Source organism: Lissotriton vulgaris, chromosome 1_1 (genome assembly GCF_964263255.1).
Source record: "Lissotriton vulgaris chromosome 1_1, aLisVul1.2, whole genome shotgun sequence".
Lineage (NCBI taxonomy): Eukaryota > Metazoa > Chordata > Amphibia > Caudata > Salamandridae > Lissotriton > Lissotriton vulgaris.
Window position 1 is genome coordinate 876,512,448 of NC_141685.1, and position 19,051 is coordinate 876,531,498.

Consider the following 19,051-nt stretch of genomic DNA (forward strand, 5'->3'; position numbering starts at 1 on the left):
ATAATCCAAACGTTTCTTGACAATGTATTGTGGTACCTCAGAACAATATAGACTATTTGTTATTACATATGTGAAGTGCCGATAAATGGTTACTGTATTGAGATATGTCATGTGTTGCACCTACATTGTTTATTTTGCATAAAACATAAAGGAGTTTATATAAAATGCTGTACTATTACCAAACTAGTGTGCCCTGAAAGCCCCTCTGCCCCAAAAGAAAGCAGCATGTCACCAAAGTTTGGACAAGAACTCAGAACCCTGAGACAGGGTCCATGGGGGAAATAGATGCCTAAGTTGGAGCCTTGTAGGATCTGTACTCCCCAAAGCCCTTGTGGTAAGGCTTCAGGGGAAGATGAGAGAGAAGTCCATCAGGTAGGTTAAGCGCTCCAGCTAAAATTAGTTTAAAGGAAAATGACAAAACCTGCATGTGCTTGTGAGCGCTTCCTATGAGAGAGCAAGCACAGTCTGGTTGCATCATTTTGTATCATCTAAAGTCTTCTGGTTAGTTCGGCACTGATTCCAATATAGAGTGCATTGCCGTAGTCTAGTTAGCTGGTGATGAGGTCCTGGGCGATGTTTGTTTGTGTATTGATCGGGAGACATTGAAGATTTTCCTAAGAATTTTGAGTGTGTGAAAGCAGGAGCTGGTGACCACTTTCACTTGGCCGGTTATAGCGGCTGGTTGTTAACCACTATTTGGTCGCTCTTTGCTGAAGCTGCGATCAACAGTTCCATAGTGAGATGTCTTTGCTGAAGAGTACGACTTCCGTTTTGTCTGCATTGAGTTTTAGAAAGTTGGTCTCATACACCATGGTGACCTCGGACATGCAGGCTGGGAAGTTGGTCCGGGTGCTAGGTGTTTTGTCGGAGAGGGAATGATGAGCTGGGTGTATCTGAATATCATTAGATGTTGACTCCTTAGGCTCGGATGATGTTTGCTAGTAGCAGAAGATGCCTGGTGGCCTTTAGCACCCTCTAGCATGCTTGAAGGCAGAGTGCCACTGGCATTTTCATTATCTAAAGTTAGCTTGCTATGTTTCTGTTAGGTCTTTCCCATTTTAGCAGGTACTGTCAAGCAAGAAGAGGGGTAGATGACCCAGGGCAGACTGCATGGTGGCTAAGATCTGGCTTGACCAGCCACTAGGTTCGGCTTACCGAGGATCCCTCGCTTCACTTCCGGGTTAGCACAAATGAGCATGCTCTTTTCAGTGAGGACGCTGTGAACAGATGTAAGGAGAAAATGTCGTGATTCCCTAACCTGCTCTGTCTTTTGGATATGGGCTCAGGGGCGCTGCCATCGAAATCCTCAAAGCCTTGTGGACCCCCAGGCCAACTTGTTGATGGGGCGCGGTAATCTGCACAGCTTACGCAGTGCCATAGCAGAAGCAACGAGGAGCTCACTGTTGCGCTTAGTAGTGGTGCCATTCCGGAAACATTTTTTGTGGCTGGAGACACCAAGACAACCCCCCCTCCCCCACACACACACACCTTAACACCATACCAGCCTCGTAATCGATTGACCCCTGCAGGAAGGTAGGGGGTAGAGAAAAGCAGGCACATGTGCTCTTTTACCAACTGTGACGCTCCCGATACCTAGATACTCTGTGAGCCGGGGGAGCGTTGAGCCCAGAGATGAGTGAGTGTTTCACCTCGAGGCGTTGGGGTGGGACAGTCCTGTGACGCTTTGGTTTTGGTTTCTTCGGCTCAGGTGTAGATTTGAGGAGGGTATCAGTCCTGTTGTGCCGATATATTATCAGGCTAATCGGACCAATGAGGTCACATCATCCACAAGGGTCTCCTCGCCGTGGCAACTAGAATTCAGCCACAGCTAGTCAAAAGGGGAAAGGCTAGGCTTAAGGGGCAGATTTGTACTAGAAAAACAGGAAAAGCCCCTTCCTATAAAAGCAGCAGCACAGAACAGCATATGTTATGAGCGATCTGGCCACGGAGCAGGACAGGAATAATAGATCATTTTAGGACAGATTCGGAATCTTCACCCAAAGATATCTCTTATCTTTACAGTATGGGTGTGTGGCCAAGATAATCGAGCGGCGCACTAGCAGAGAGATGAGAGATCCGTCCATACCACGACCCCCTGGTAGAAACATACAGACTGCGCTCCTTGAAGTAGGGGGGGGGGGGTACTTGGCGCTGCTGTCTGCCCTCGAGGCTTGCTAAGCAGACCCGTGGGGTCTAGATCAAGATTAGGAGAAACGCCAGTATTCAGCTCCACTGTTTGGGGTGTCATTGGCACGCAGCAGTTGTTAGGTTTCCGGGTTTGGTGGACTAATGCGTCCACTGTAGGGGGCCTGTGTTCGACCTCATGGTCACAAGTTCAAATCCCGGTGGGTCCACTCAGCCTTTCATCCTTCTGAGGTCGATAAAATGAGTAATATTGAGTTGGGTAACAATAAACATCTGTTAGTCTGCGCCCAGAAACCCTTGAGTCAACTTGTGCTTTACAAATACACATTTTATGTTATGTTTAGCTGGGACATGGAGTTGCTTGGCTCTTACACATGGGATTAAGAGGGTAAGCAATGATGAAGGTGTTCCTGGGCACTATGCACACACAAGTCTGGACCCACTGGCTGGGGAGCCCAGATACATGGGAGGGCTGACAGAAATGGCCCTCAAGATCTACTCTGGGAAAATGGCTAGTGACTCAGTTGAGACACTCCATGTGGCCTACTGGAATTTTTTTTTTTTTATTTCACAGAATTTTTATTGAGAGAGTTGGGTATTGATATGAGCAGAACAAATAATAGCAGATAAAGTCCATGGTACAAGTACATAATAAACCGAGAAGCGGTGAAGTAACATAATATGGAGTAAACATAACATGCGGGGGGAAAAATATACCAGGTAAATAAAGAGAATGACAATCAAGCATCAAGTCCGTACAACACGAAGGCATATGACAGCAGGCAGATCGGTCATATAGCACAGCAGGGTGAATCACAACCATCAAATGACATATTGAGAAATTGCTTGCCACAACAATGTTTTAGGTGCCTCACGGAGGTTTGAAGAGATCAAAGTGAGCGTCAAGTGAGACCCATATTTTCCTGTGTTGTGGGCGCCAGGGGTGAGAGGCAAGTGCAATGGTATCGGCACCCCTGAGATTAGAAACCCAGTTGAGCCAATGGGGGAAGGAGGCTTTGGCTGTATTTTTCCAGTTGGACGTTATGACTTTAACCGCCGCCGTCAGTAAGAGATCAAGTAGGGCTTTGTCATTTTCATTTAAAGTGACAGCTTTGGAAGAACCCATAACTAGAGTAGCAAATTCTCTCGGGAGAGAAACGTGCAGGGCTTTGTTAACAAAGTCAAATATCCTGTCCCAGTATGTGGCAACCCGGGGGCATTTAAATATTAGATGTTCAAGGTCTCCTCCCGCTTCCAAACAGTTCCAGCAGGAGTCATTGTCTTTGATGTTGTGCAGAAAAAGTCTCCTGGGGGTCCAAAAGGCTTTGTGTAGGAGCCAGAATTTAGTTTGGGATAGAGTTGGGCTAATTTTGTGTCTTGTGGTCGATTCCCAAATTCTGGCCCACTCGTTATCAGATGTGGGAGTGGAGGAGTATGATTCCCAATAGGATTGTAATGCAGAGACCAGGTTAGATGTCTGTGGTTTGATCATTTTGTACATTCTGGAAACCTGGTGGCCAAGTCTATTAAGGGTGGATAAAAGGCCAGGGAGTGAGGGGGATGTGTTGCCCAAGTTTGCTTTGGTTAGGGCCACCTTAACTTGTAGAAAATAGTAGAAGTCAATGTTCTCGAGTTGAAATCTATCCTGTAATTCCTTGAATGTGAGTGGTGTTTGGCCCTCGTAGAGGTGGTGAGGGAAGTGTATTCCCTTCCTGATCCAAGAAGGATTATACAGCGGTTTACCTTTGTATGTTATAGTGTTATTCCGCCATAGAGATTCCCACTTTGAATTGCGAAATTGATGGGGTAGAGATTTACTTATATGGAGGAGGGAGTTCTTAGTGTTTTTAAATATGATGTTAGAGTCGATATCGGGACGCACTTTGATGGTAAGGAGGGAGGAGGGGTCAAGGCCTTCCACTAGGGATTTTTCGATGTGTAACCACACAGGTGTGTACTTAAAGCCTAAACGCCTACACTAAGGTATAGGGTACACACCTACCTCCGCAGGCATGGTATTGGATCGTCTGGGGTGTATAGACATATGGTGTATCTTACATCTAACCTCAAACGTTTTTCATGTTATTCCCCAACACATAACACTCATAATGGAATAGATCGCATGCTCGCATACTGGTAACCCCTGACTTCAGCACTAGGATACAAAGTGCCCAATATCTTAACCGATGTCAGTCGAGCCATTCCCTGCTATTTGTGACCTCTGTTGACAATCTGCGGAGAGAGTAGCAATTCTTTTGGTGGTTAAACCCAGAGGCCCTGACTGATGAGAGCTTCCTCTCAGAAGTTAAGGAGGTCCTAGAATCTTACCTTAAGCATAACAGGGGTCCATTGACACGAGACAGACGGAGTGGGAAGCACTGAAAGCAGTGATGGGAGGATTGCCTCTCCAGGACGGTATCAAACGTCTCCTGAGCTAATAACTCACACACAAAGATACCATACAGGCTCAGTGACAAGCGTGAGAGGGCGATGAAACTGCACCGATGGGGTGCTTGCTAGGCTTGGACTGAGAAATACCCACTCTATGGGACACACTTGGGGGATAAATCATGGCGTCTGCTAGCATGGCTACAGAAAAGGGAGGTCCGGTCTCCCCTAATACTCTCCCCAAAGCGGACTATAGAACGTGGGCGGGGACACAAGCCTGTATAAATATGCTTCCCTAGCCATAAGCGGACTGAGCAAGAGGAAAGCGTTGAGGGAGATGTGTTTCTATCAGAATTTTATCAAACTTTTTCTGACCTCATGAAGGATACACTCTTGAAAGAGTACCTGGAGGCTTAGCAAGTGGGGGCCCTCCCCGTCACCATGAAGGATGCCGTGATAGTCGCGATACCCAAAGCAGAGAAGGACACTGAAGAACTGGCGTCGTACGGGCCCCAGTCAATGCTGAATGTAGATACAAAGGTGCTCTCCTGGTTGTTGGATTCCAGGCTATTACCTACAGGGGGATTATTGGTACCCCTCTCTTCAAGTTCTAGCGGATCACTATGCTTCCACACCTGTCTTTCCCGCTGTGCTGTCGGTTGCTTTGCTCCCCTCACCAACTCTTTGATGCTGGTGATCTTGCCCACACCTCTCTTTGATGATGGACATATATATTGCCGACCTCGCTGTCTACAATACCAACTCACCCCTTGGTCTTTGGTGTTGGTCACTTCCGCCTCCCCCTGTGCTGCTTGTTGCCCCGTGTCCTTTTGGCCATTTGGGTGCTCATTCTTGCTGCCAGGCACTCTGCACTGTTGTTTTGGGTGATTGTCTGCGCTTCTTCTGAGTGCTTTCTCCAGTCCCTGTCTGACACTTTAGTGAGAGTTGCCAGCTCATAGGAAGGTCCTCCTGCATAGGGTTACTCACCCCTCATTTGCAGTTTTCGCTACGCCCATAGATAATTGCATGAAGGTCACAAAGAGCCTGCAAACCATGCATTGAAAACACACCCCAACCACGACGAGTGACACCATACCATTCATTGAACGCAGCCCTCCTCCTGCTTCAGTAAGAAAATGTTTTGTTATTAGTTGCAGCTTTTCAACAGATGAACGCTGCCTTTAGGTTTCTTCTGCAATCATTCAGTCTATGGAAGGGCTTACAATGAGTACGGGCAAAAGTTTACCTAGTGTCATCTGCTGGAATCAGCAGTGCAGCTAAATAAAAAGATGTGATTGTCTATTTTTAAATATGTTTGATTTCTCTCCACCTCTTCCTGCCTACCGTTCTCTGTATACCTTATAGCCTCCTGTCAGTCTCATGCCTGCTTGCCTCAATCCTTCTTATTGAAATTCTGCAATTGGAGGATACAGCATTTCATATATCACAACATCTCCTATTTAAAACCCTATCCCTGTAATCTAACATTACCCAATATGCATCAGCCTGTCTATCTCACCAACCATTCACCTGAAACCACATAGCCCCTACTAATGACCTTACCTACTTGGTTCTAATACATCACAAAGTAACTGGAGTAAATGCACGCAATTTTTCTTGAGAGCACGATTAATCGCAATAACTAACAACCACTGGATTAACCACTAACCCTGGATTCCGGAGTAGTGTGCTACTCGCCGTAAAGCACTTCAACACCTCATTAAAGTTAGTAAACGCTAGATAAATCCAATTACAATTAAAGTAGTCAATCATGCTGTCAAAAAAGAGAACTGATGAGAGCAGGCATAAGGGACTACACCATGTGTGTACTTTGGTGTTCGTTTCTTCTGCAAAAGCCTTTACTTGGGTCTCATCTCTTGTTGGGAGAAATGTCACCGGTGTATTAAAGAAGTCAGGCAAGAACATACATTTATTTAGTTTAACATGCCGCTTTTATGCTGCTTTACTCTAACATTCTATAGCCTCTTGTTCTTGTCACATTCCAGACCAGGCAAGTATAAAGTTTGCTGCTGTATATATAATAGGCTGCTTTTCCAGTTTTTCTACTGTATGTAGCTACGCCCCAGCCTCCCCCAACAGTTTAAGCGCCCTACTGTTGCCTCACCTTGCAGTTTAGGCAGGAAGTGTTTGAACTCCTCCATAACATAGGCCTCATCCACGCCTGTAAGTGCTGTGGCACCGTCAGTCCCTGATCGTGGCCCATCCCACAACTCTCGTCGCTGGTCCCGCTTTGGCACAAAGAGGGTGGCCTTGTGGGCTGGAAGGGTCCTGCCTGGCACGCTTTGCAGCAGCAGCAAACTGTCAGGCTCGCGGAATCCTGTGAGGTAGAGGAAGTTGGTGTCTTGGTGGAAGGGAAAGGGGATGTCATTGGTCATGTAATAAGTGGGGTTGGACAAGAGAAGGACTGCATGCTCTGTATTGACTCCGACCGCCTCCTTCTGGATCAGTGACATCAGCTTGTGCCTCCGCAGGGCATACTCTGTCTGCGTCAGCCCGGGCGTCACCTCACCTGGGAAACAAAATGAGAGAGAAACGGATAACAGAGAGATTAAACACCCCTCCTAGATACTTGCATTCTTCCCCAACTATAATGCACTGATTTCTGTAATTGGGGACGAAGAGTCTGTTTATGGTTGTGTGGGTGTCTTCATCTGGACTCCATGTGTGTCTGAGGGTCTGTGAAGAGTCATTAGGACTCCATGTGTGTGGGCAGCTCCAGAAAATGGCCGCCTGTGGATATTTGAGCGTCTATCTCTCTATGTAAGCAGATGACAGGCCTACCTGGTGCCAGGAGATGTGGGTGGGTAAAATGACTGGGCTGGCCGAGGTACCGTCTGGGCAGCTTCTCCAGCTGTGCTGGCTGGATGGAGAACTGTCTTCGAGGGTGAGTGCCAGTGCCATCTGTAAAGAGGTAAGTGGGAGGAGGAAGTGAGACAGGTGTGATCTAAAAGCTCAACTTGTACTCAGAATGCACTGCAACAAGAAACAACACTCTTGTGGGAAAATACACTGACATCTCCCTCCATCAGCCCCTACTTCCTTCCTTTCACCCCTCCCACACCACAATGGTTGGTATCTCTCTTGCACTAAACTGCTATTAGGAAGGTTATGGCATGCCTGAGAAAAGTGCCAGTCCTTGGGTCTGGCAAGAGGGTTAAATGATGAAAGGAATTTTGCCCTGGCATTTGATATGGGGGACAATTTTAACTGTGTTCTGGATGCAAACATGGATGGGCAACCACTCCAACTCCACACAAAACTGGGCATAACAGCCACAGTATCAGACGTAATGGATCACCTGGGATGTTCAAACACATGGTCTATCCTACAGGCAACCATCAAACGTTTTTCCTGTGATTCCGCAACACACAACACTCAGAGTAGACCGCATACAGGGAAAGACAGACAGATCATACTAATCAGTGAACACCAGTGCAAGATAGTCTGAAAACATCTTTGCAATCTTCATGGTTGAAAGAAGCTAAACAGATACAGTTCCCACCCAAAATGCAGAGCGCGCAGTCATGGAACTGACACACAACAGTATGATAGACTGTCTGTCAATGTCATGTCAGAACATGGATTCAACAGGTTAAATCCAAAGTCTCATGTCATTGCCACCTGAGCATGGATCTAAGCTTACAGGAGAGCAACAACGCTACACCTCTGGGCTATTGTGGAACCTCAGGTTTGCCCTGAAGAAATAAAGGCAAGAACTCAGATTTGACTGTTAGAAACTGGAAAGGACATTACTCGGCTGCAGCACATGTGAGGTTCTGCTGTTAACACAAGTGTTTTAACTAGAGGAAAATCTGCTGGAAGATCACACTTTTCACACGCATAGACAGTCTATGTAACAAGGAGACAGAGCTGCACATTGCCAGTGGACATCATCATGGTCTCTATTGTGCCCGCTTCCATAGTAGCATTGAGGAACTGAGAAAACAAAGCAGTAGGGAGTAACCAGGTTATCAGCAATAAGGGCAATGAAAAAATACAAGGTGCAGTAAAAGTGTGCATTTATATCTTTATTTATTTGTTTGCTTTATAAAGTGCAAACATCACCCATCGGGGTTTCAGAGCACTGTACATAACAAGCATTGGTATAGCATCAGCTTCGCTTATGTATTGAATAAAGAGCTGTTTTCACCACTCATCATACGGGAGAAGGAACGAGCTCCCTGACAGATAACACAGGAGTGGAGAGGATGTGGTGCAGTGGCCAGAGCTGCTCACTCGAGAGCTGGGCATCCCTTTTCGAGGCTCCACAGCGCCACGCAACATCCCATCATTCTATGCAAATCACTTAATCTCTCTAGGTGATAAATTGTTACATAAATATGACGCAAGAGTAAAAGGTAAAGCTTTATGCAAAATATATTTACACCAAAGCTGATGTTAACAGTATTTCAGCGACGAGAAACTGATATGAGAAGCAGAGGAGGAACAAGTATTGGTAATTGCAGGAAAATATGCTACAGCCAATAGAAATGGAGGAATGCTAAGTGGCATGCACAGGAACCAATGAGAAGCCAAGAAAAGAGAGGAAGCAGGATGTAAGTGCCTGTTAGGTTTATATTAAAAACAATAGATTTCTCAAGCACAGCGCAAGCGAAGTGCAGGTGAAACCTAAAAAGGGAGTTTAAACAGCTGTCAACCGTCAACCATGGCTTGACTGAAGACCTTGCAAAACACATATTGTTTACAGTACAGGGTTTGATTTCTGTGCAAAGGAATATTAGGTAGGTTATTTTGCACTAGGATAGTTAAAGCACAGTGTTTGAGAATGACATATAGGTACGGTACAAATGCGCAAGTTGTAATAGTACATCAGCTAGCAGAAAGACAGGGAAAATATATAGCACCTCGAGGGATGTCGGAAGTGAGCAGGGGGTGGCAATATAAGATTATCATACAATGAAAGAAACCTAGAAACTAAATCAGGCTGGGTAAAAAAAATAACTGTGGTGAACACTACTAACTTGGATTGCCAAAACCAAACAATAGACAAGTCAAGTCAAGTCAAGTCAAAAAATTTATATAGCGCGCTACATACCCAGAGGGTCTCAAGGCGCTTGAAGAAGGATGGGGAATTATTTGTCAAATAACCACGTTTTAAGTTGCTTTCTGAATGCTAGGTGGTTCTGAGTAAGGCGAAGGTGAGTGGGAAGTGAGTTCCAGGTTTTAGCTGCTAGGTAGGAGAAGGATCTACCTCCCATGGTGGTTTTGTTGATGCGAGGTACAGTGGCAAGGGCTTGGTTGGAGGATCGTAGCTGGCGGGAGGGGGTGTAGAAGGACAGTCGTGTGTTGAGGCATTCAGGTCCGGTTTCGTAGAGTGCTTTGTGTGCGTGGGTAAGGAGCCGGAAGGTAATCCTCTTATTGACGGGGAGCCAGTGGAGGTTTTTCAGGTGATCAGAGATGTGTTCTTTGCGCGGGATGTCTAATATGAGCCTGGCTGAAGCGTTCTGGATGCGTTGGAGTTTTTTCTGGAGTTTAGCGGTGGTACCGGCGTAGAGGGTGTTTCCGTAGTCCAGTCGGCTCGTGACCAGGGCGTGGGTGACTGTTTTTCTAGTTTCGGTGGGGATCCAGCAAAATGTTTTTTTGAGCATGCGAAGAATGTTGAAGCAAGATGAAGAAACGGCGTTGACTTGTCTGTTCATCGAGAGTGAGGAATCCAGGATGACGCCCAGGTTCCGTGCGTGGTCCGCCGGGATGGGTGCTTTTCCAAGGGCCTCTGGCCACCAAGAGTCGTCCCAGGCAGAGGGGGAGGTGCCTAGGATGAGGACTTCTGTTTTGTCTGAGTTCAGTTTCAGACGGCTGTGCTTCATCCATTCTGCTACTTCTTTCATTCCTTCATGCAGGTTGGTTTTGGCAGTGTTAGGGTCTCTGGTGAGTGATAGGATCAGTTGAGTGTCGTCGGCGTAGGAGATGATGTTGAGGTTGTGTTGGCGTGCGATGACCGCAAGGGGGCTCATGTATACGTTGAAGAGGGTGGGGCTGAGTGAAGATCCTTGAGGTACACCGCAGATGACTTCAGTGGCCTCTGACTTGAATGGTGGTACAAACCTGCAGGAATACGTAGGAAGGTATAGTAAGGCAGGAAGCTGCATAAGGCACAGGATATGAGCACCAGAACATTAGGAGAGGTAGAAATTAAGGGTAGGTAACTAGCAGTGGGAAATTTATAACACAGAAGTTGGGTGGGTGGTGGGACTAGGAATTAAGGATGTTGTAAATTACCAGGAAATAAGAATGAAAGCAGACAAATGGGAAAGAAAACAAAGTAGAAAGAAGTTATCTAACACTATTTTGGCAAGTGTTCCTCGAGTAGAAGGTTTTTGATGAGAGGTTTGACGCTATGTATGTTCCATACGCTCTGGCCATTTCTGGAAAAGTATTGCATAGTATGGATTTGTTTCTTAACTGAGGAGTGGAAAGCGATCTTCAGTCTTTGCAGCAGACATGCATGAGACTTCCAAAATGAAAAGTGTCTGTGAGAGGTATTTAGAAGTCTGGCCATTCTGGGCTTTGAAGGTAGAGCACCGCAGACTTGATATAGAGTTCCTAATAAGGACACCAAGCAGAAGCTTGGTGACGATGACAAAAGAAGAAAAACTGTAAATCTCAGTGGATCTTGATAGTTCTCCAAGCTAATTATCAATATCTGCTACCCCAGTTAAAACTAGAAGCGGTCTTAAGATCCAGTAATGCATTCTGCATTTGTGTACATGCAAGACGAGGCAAAACAATGAGCTTCAGAGTGTCATCAATGTCCTAAACATTCCAGAATGCTATCGGTGAGACCGAAGCAGAATCACAATGGGATCTGTTTACCTGTTACCGCTACAGGTGCTGACTGGCAGTTGGCCACATTTTGCCCTCTTTATGCATCGATGCGCATCCTCACTGCTCCTTACTGCGTCTTGCAGTCTGGAACCCAGCTCTTTACCTGCCTCAACAACTTTTGTGTATTTTTGGGGGTTTCCAAGCGCTCTTGTGGTATCCTAGTTTGGATGCCATGTACCTTTTCAATTAACCTGTCTTGCTACTCAGCCTATCTGGGTAATTGTTTATAATTAAATATAGCGCATCTTTCTTCAGCGACGCGCACGCTAAATTTATTAATTAAATACAGCGCGTCCTATTTATGTTTCACACAAGCTAGATATAATTAATCTAGTACAGCCCTTTGCCAGATCAGTGATGCTAACAACATCTGAGTAGTTGTTGATGTTAGTCTCTTCAAAATTCACCAATGGACACTATATTTTTCAGCTTCTTGGGGACATTTCTCGGTTTTTCGCTATGGTTTGTGGTGGACTTCAATCTCAAGTAAGTGATTCCACAGTTTATGGATATATTTCACCTCATTTAAAGTCCTGTATTATTTTACAAGAAATTAAGACTGCCTTCTGTTATGGTCCTCATTCCTTCATCCTGACAACGGTGTCCACTTTATTTATTTTAGTTTATTGTTTTAAGGAAGTCTGTATTTAGACTTTATTGTATTAAGTTCAACATTTGCAAGAGTCTACATATTTATACACCTACAATTCAAGTGTGGCATCTGAAAAGCAATTAGCATTCTAAAGTTAATTTTCTAATTTTTAAGGTTATTTTCACAAGTGTTAAAAATAGCATTCTAAAGGTAATTTGCTATTTTATATGTTAAAGTGCTAGCCTGTGTTCCACTGTAGTTTATTTTCATGTGTTTAGTATTACATGTTTATTGAGGATACAACATGTAAAAAAACTGTGGTGACATGAAGGAGCGGAAGAATAGCATACTAAAGGTAATTTGCTATTTTTAGTGGTTTGTCTACATAAGTTTTAAATGTAGCATGAACGGAAGTATAGCATACTAAAATTAATTTGCTATTCTAGAAGGTTATTAATGTAGCATACTAAAGTTAATTTGCTATTCTAGAAGATTATTACATGAATTTTAAAAGCATTCTAAAGTTAATTTGCTGTTTTGTGTAGTAAGTTCAATGCTATACACATATGTATTGTTTATAGTTAAATGCTACACGTTAGCATATGTGCTCATGACTGTCACAAATGTGTTCATACAAATGTTATATTTAATTCTGTTCTATGCACGTGACTGTCATCTATTTATTTTATACAAATTGCATATATTGCATGTGACTCTATAGTTTAGTCACCTTCATATTCATATTTGGTGTACGTTGTGCACACGTCACTTTATAGGAACTGTAATTTAATTAAGTACTTTTTGGTGATTTTCTCGTTCGCATATTTTAATTGTTGACTTTTCCGTTTCTTTCACTTTGCTGGTCTGGCCAACTGGCATGTGTGTGGGTTACGGTCAATTCTATTCATTACATCTTGAGAAATTCATTGCGAAAATATGTTTTATCAATTTATTTCTGTTTTACGTGTAAAGGGGGAAGGGGTGGTCGCATTGTATACTTTTGTGTTTTATGATAGTTAAGTTTTACAATGCTAGTTTCTATTGTAGAATGACCTTTCTCATTTTTACACTTTTCATTTGTTTGTTCCTTTTAAGGGGGAAGGTGGTGTGGTATCCTAGTTTGGATGCCATGTACCTTTTCCATTAACCTGTCTTGCTACTCAGCCTATCTGGGTGAATGGTGGAATGTTGAGTGTGTGAGGTAATATGGAATGTGTGGTGTGCCTGGTGGATGGATGACAGTTGGAAGAGAGGGCTGAGTAGCAAGAGAGCTGCTCCTGGTGGGGCTTAGGAGAGACTTGAATGATACTTAAATGATTACCTGATTTAACCTTGAAATCCATCAATAAACTATCATCAATCAATACTACTCGGCTACAGATCATCTTATTACAGCTCTTTATCCCTTATTGCTGGTGGGATGTTTAGTTGGTCACTAGACGTTTTCATGTCATAATTTTCATCAAAATGAATCACCAGAGCTCCCACCTTCTGCTATATTGGTGGCACCCTATTGTAGTTCCCTCCCCACCTGATGACTCTCTGGGAATCGTGAGGGGTGGAGGTAGACAGGGGGAGTCTGAGCTGAGTTGTGGGTCCCAGGAGCTCTATGAGTCAAATAAGAATAACTGTTTGACAGCTGGCTTGTTTCTTTGCTGTTCTGCTGCTCCAATGTGTTGCTGCTCTACTGCTAAGTCAATGCCTGAGCCCCAGTCGGAGCCAAGCGGGTGCTGATTCTTAGGGCTCAGAACAAAGAGCTCAGCCCCTAGACTTTGGAATTCCAAAATTTGGATTTGACAGCAAGAGCAAGAAAAGGTGGGAGTGGGATTGTGGAACGGTAGGTGTGCTGGCCGACAGACTATAGAAGGCGGCAGCCCGTTGTGGTCTCTATTCACATACTCATTGTGTGTAGTCCAAGATGACACTTTGGTGATCGCCTTGCAGACAACAGGAGGCTTTAGTGGCTTGGCTATGAGCGAGTGGGAAGCTCAGTCTGGTCCTTGTGTAGATTTTCCATAAAGAACTGGTACAGTTACACATTTGAACACATCATGCTCACCCTCTTTGCTTGCTTTGGGGGTCTCTCACTCATGAGCTGTGCATTATTAAGGGCCTCATTAAGATGTTGGGCGGAAAGCCTCTGCCGACAGTCGGAATTTCCTAGACCGCGTCGGAACCCTTCTGACCAACTCAGTCAGTTTACAATCCGCTCGACCAATTACGATGTTCGCGGTCGAAAAGTAAAGAGCACGGTTATTCTGTATTGGTTCCGACAGGCTCTCAGAGTATACGTATCGGTCGGAACCGCATCGTGCACCTCTACAAACAGTGTTTCCGACCGACCGATTACGATGTCGATTTCCAACAGACTTTCCGAGTTGGCCTATCTGATTTTGGGGGCCGCTAGTAGGGCCCCCCTCATTCTGCGGCCTCTATTTGGAGGCCAAGGCAGGTACCTAAGGTACCCCCTGTACAACCCTAAACTGTGTGGCTGGCACCTTGGGCTGCCTGCGACAGGGTGCATGGTTTTAAACACACACCTCACTTCCCCATAGAAGCCTGTGTTGTCGGGCAGAACACCAGCTCCCATAGGGAACAATGGGACTCCGACTGAACAATGTTTGGTCGCATCGTAATGGGTCGGGCGGAACAGCCGACCGCGAGTCGGTCGGTTCCCGAATCAGAGGCGGTGTCGGGTGAAAAGTGTCCACCCGACATCGTAATCTGGAGCTTCTCATACACTCAAAATTAAAGACAAAGGGTGAGAGATTTTTGAAGGGCAATTCAGGGGCAATAAAAATGTTCTATTAAAATGTATTTAAGACAATGGGCAATTGTTATTAGTGCAGAAGTGTACAAACCCCTAACTATAAGAGAGCTTTAACCCCTTCCACGCTGATGACGAGCTGGCCTCGTCATGGCGTAGCCTCCTCGCACGCTGATGACGAGCCCAGCTCGTCACGTAACATGCGCTTTTAAAAATCTCAGCGTACGAGCGGAATTCCGCTAGCGCGCATGAGGTTAACAAAGGCCAAAAATACCAAAACATTTGGAAAATTCGCTGATTGGGGTAGAAGATCAACGAAACTACCCAGGTCATAGATCTATAAGCTCAAAGCAATTAAAGAAATCTTTTGCTGATTTTTTTGAAAGAGCCGACCAAAGCCACCATCTCTGCCCCCTCCTATCGATGGGGAACAGGGAAAATAATGACCACTGTGATGGCAACAGTGACAAATATGGAGACTATAGTTACTAACTCTGGGTTGTATGGTGGTAGCAAATCTTCCACTTTAAGCCATAGTCAGACCCATATGGCGTTCTGTGTCAAAAATCACCTTGCAAGGACATCTATAACAAGGCCTTCACTACTAAAAAACGAGACACTGCCATTTTCCGACTTTTAAGAAACTCATAGTCACAGGTTGGAAATGAATCTCCTCTCTAATCAATAATTAATTGTTTTTTGACTATACAGTACCTGATATACCCTCATCACAGGGTTTTTGGCACTAGTCCCCTAAACCTTTCTCTCCATCTTAAGGGTGCAAAGAAATATTACACAGGGGTGGTAGCTCCAACTTTGAATCTTCTCCTTTAGAAATGGAAGCATGTTATACTACACACACATCAAACAGGATATTAGGTGGTAGAATCAACACCAGTTAAGAACCTTACTCTTTCTCCCCAGAAATTACAAGATTGGCCTCTATCTTAATAGATGAACTCAATTCAAAACACACTTTCTCTTTTTTTAATTTGCTGGAAAAATACGTTCTATCCCAAGAGAATATATAATCAGAATATTAATCGGAATTTTGAAAGGTCTTTTGGTTGCAGGCAATTACAAAAAAACACATGTAAACAAATGTCCAATCACCTCACAGCCTAAGGTGCCTCTACCTGAACTGGTAGCAAGAACAAGAGCACACACAGCAATCTAAGATGCAAAACCCCGAAACCTCGAACCATGTTTTTTAAAATCTATGACATAAAAAAACCTTTCATGGGACTAATGCATGTGTGAAGGAATATTTCAGAACTAGCAAATGAGGTCCTGTTTTTTTCTGAGCTCTCTATTGTATCTCCTCCGTGGGGAGGGTTCGAATTAAAATATTAATAGAAAAATTAAAAGAACTTACCTGAAGCCGACGGCCGCCTAGACTCCAGCGTCGCGCTTCCTCTTCTCATCATGGCAGCCTCTATGACAGACTCCCATCCAATCCCCGCACTGCTCTCCTAGGACAGCAGCGCGGGGATTGGCATGATTGAGCTAAAAAGACGCTTCGCTCAGGTCAGGGAGTCTGTGGGGTGTCTCCAGACCAGCTGCTCAAGGCATGTGTGTTTTGGTCTGCCCGAGACGGCCAGCCAAAACACATATTCGCACATAGCAGTCCTCTTCCCCCTCCCATGCCTCGGCCCTGCCGCTCCCTACAGCACTGGCTCACAGCAGGCAATGAAAAATAAAACAATGCTACAACATCGTTTTATTTTTCGTTTGCTGGCTCTGAGCCAAGCAGTGGGGCGACTCTCCTCTGCGATTGCAGAAGAAACGCCGCTGTTTGTGGATTGGGAGTCAATGGAGCGCAGTTAGGTGTGGGGTGGGAGGTTGAGGATGAGTCTACCAGCTGAGCTTTGTATAGTCTGGAGTCTTCTGGGTAAGCTGAGCATTGATTCTAGCATAAATGTGATTTGCCGTAGTCCAGCATGCTGTGGTTTGCTTTGCTGTACTCCAGCTTGCTGGTGAAGAGTGCTTGCGTGATGATTCTGCGAGTGTTGCTAGGGAGCTATTTGAAGATCTACTTGCGCATCTTGACTGAGTGGAAGCAGGACACAGGACAGGTTTCACTTGGCTGGCTATGGTGAGTTGACTGTTGATTACTATTCCAAAGTGCTTTGCATGGGTTGTCGCGAAGGGTGTGGGTCCGAGTTCGACAAGACACTAGCTGGAGTCCCAGAGTGAGAGTGTCTTTGCAGAAGATTACTACTTCTATCTTGTCTGTGTTGAACTTGAGGCAGTTTATTTTCACCTAACTAGAAACTTCGGTCAAGCAGGTGGATAAATCAGCCCAGGTGTTTGGAGTCTTGTCGGAGAGGGAAAGTATAAGCTGGGAATTGTCAGCATAGGACATTCTGTGGACGCGGATGAAGCTGGCGAGTGGGATCATGTAGGCGTTGGACAGGGTGGGGCGCAGTGAGGTTCATTGTGGAGCTCCACAGATGATGATGACAACGCCCAAGGTGAAGGGGGCCAGGCTGACTGACTGGTTGTGGTCTGTCAGGAAGGGGCATATCCAGCAAAGTGCAGATCCTTGGATGCTGGCGTCATGCACTCACTGGATAAGGATGGGTGGAAGATAGAGTTGAAGGCTGCAGAAAGATCCAGTAGGACGAGGGCTGTGTTGTCAGCTCGGTCCATGATCATCTGATGTTGTCCATGGCAGCGATGATGGTGGTCTCTGAGGAAACATGGGCTTGTGACACATTTTTGTATTCAGTGATTATTATATTATTACTACTCTGGCAAACAATTCTATAATTGAAAGAACATAGCAGGGGAGGACTAGCAATTTTGCTCTCTATGAACTAGTCTTGGTGTTATTAAGTCTAACCTTCTTTTTCACCATGGAACACCTAACTCAGCATGATCAGACAATACCCATAGTTTTGCTGAATGTATTTATGTATATGTATGTATATATATACATATTTATTTTATTTTATTTAGTTCATTTGTATAGCGCAACAGCTACCCAACAAAGGGTTTCCCGGCGCTAATGATCCAGTGATTTGATTGATTCATTATATATATACATACCACACTGTCACCTCCTATGGAAAAGCAAACAAGATGACATAGCGGGGTCACAGGAACCGGTTTTATTACACTGATGGCATGACGCGTTTCGGCGAGTATGCCTTTCTTGAATGCCTCAACACCGGGGGTTCTCTTTGCAATACAATTTAAATGTGCTTACTCACTCTAATTGGCGGGAGCAGAGCTGATCATAGTCCATAGACAAGAGCATTTTGCAGCTACTCCTTCCGGACTGCATTTCCCGTTATGCATCTTCACTAGAGAAAAATGTCTTGTTAGCCCTGTTGTTTGTAACCCTCAGGTGAGTATGGGCTAATACATCTTGGTCGCAACCTACAACAAGTTCGTTCGGCATGTATTTAGAGCATTAAAACGGTTTGCTGTTCTCCTACATCCTGCCACAATACCGTGTTTGAAGCATACCTGTTAATAGGTTTAGGAAAGAGCTTTTAACAGTTTTTGGATGCTGTCAAATCTCATTCGTAGGGGCCACAGGGCACCTGGTGGTTGAGGATGTTTGCCACTGGTTTCCGGGGGGCCCTCCTGTTATGGCACTGCAAAGCGAGCCAATTACAACCCTTGCCATACTGGACTCTGTGGGTAATGAGGGCAAGCTATCATGAGTTACTTAGGTAGGTAATATGAGGGGGGCTCAATTTTGCAACTCCACAATCAACCAAAAGACGCAACAATCTTTTTAGAAAAGTACCCTTTAATCTCACAGAGAGGTACTTCATACTATTCATTTCAACTCTGCACACGCCGTAGTGATACTGGTCATGACTCCTTTTTGAGGCACCTAACCTCCCTTTGTCCCCCGGTCTGCCAGAATGACCGTAGGCAAAATTGTCCCCCAGAAATTATGGCAGAGGTATGGGCTCAGCTGCAGATTACTGGTTCCCCACAAGTCAAATGTGCAAGCAGTTCACTTTTTTGATTGAGTTATTGCCCCTGGTGGTGTTGTGGGTACCAATTCAGTTCTTAGTACCCTGTGCTCAACTAGATCGAAAATGGTGGCAAGATTCTACTGCGGGCAGAGGCCTCCGGCATTCAATAGCAATCACGTTAAGGGCACCAAGGAGGCCAGGTACAGCCCATGTCTTTCTCACATACAGCCACCTAGACTGATTCACTGTCCCATGGTTACTTCTATAATTGTGTTGGAACCACCATCTGGCAGATGAGCTGAGCAAGCTGAAATAGACTGACACAAGTAGCACAGAAGTTGTGGGCTCGAATGA

At 45.0% G+C, this 19,051-nt stretch overlaps 1 protein-coding gene across 3 annotated transcripts in view; it reads right to left on the reverse strand.

The window, feature by feature from the left end:
• XPNPEP3 (X-prolyl aminopeptidase 3) overlaps positions 1-19,051 on the reverse strand; it is a 200,326-nt gene that overhangs the window by 81,031 nt on the left and 100,244 nt on the right. For 2 of the 3 annotated variants that reach the window (XM_086958338.1, XM_086958319.1), the window contains exons 2-3: positions 7,336-7,455; positions 6,659-7,063 (exon numbers count right to left, since the gene is read on the reverse strand). In XM_086958338.1, the coding sequence (XP_086814464.1) occupies positions 6,659-7,063; positions 7,336-7,455 (525 nt within the window). The remainder of the gene's footprint in view (positions 1-6,658; positions 7,064-7,335; positions 7,456-19,051) is intronic. The other variant, XM_086958329.1, reaches the window with a different exon arrangement.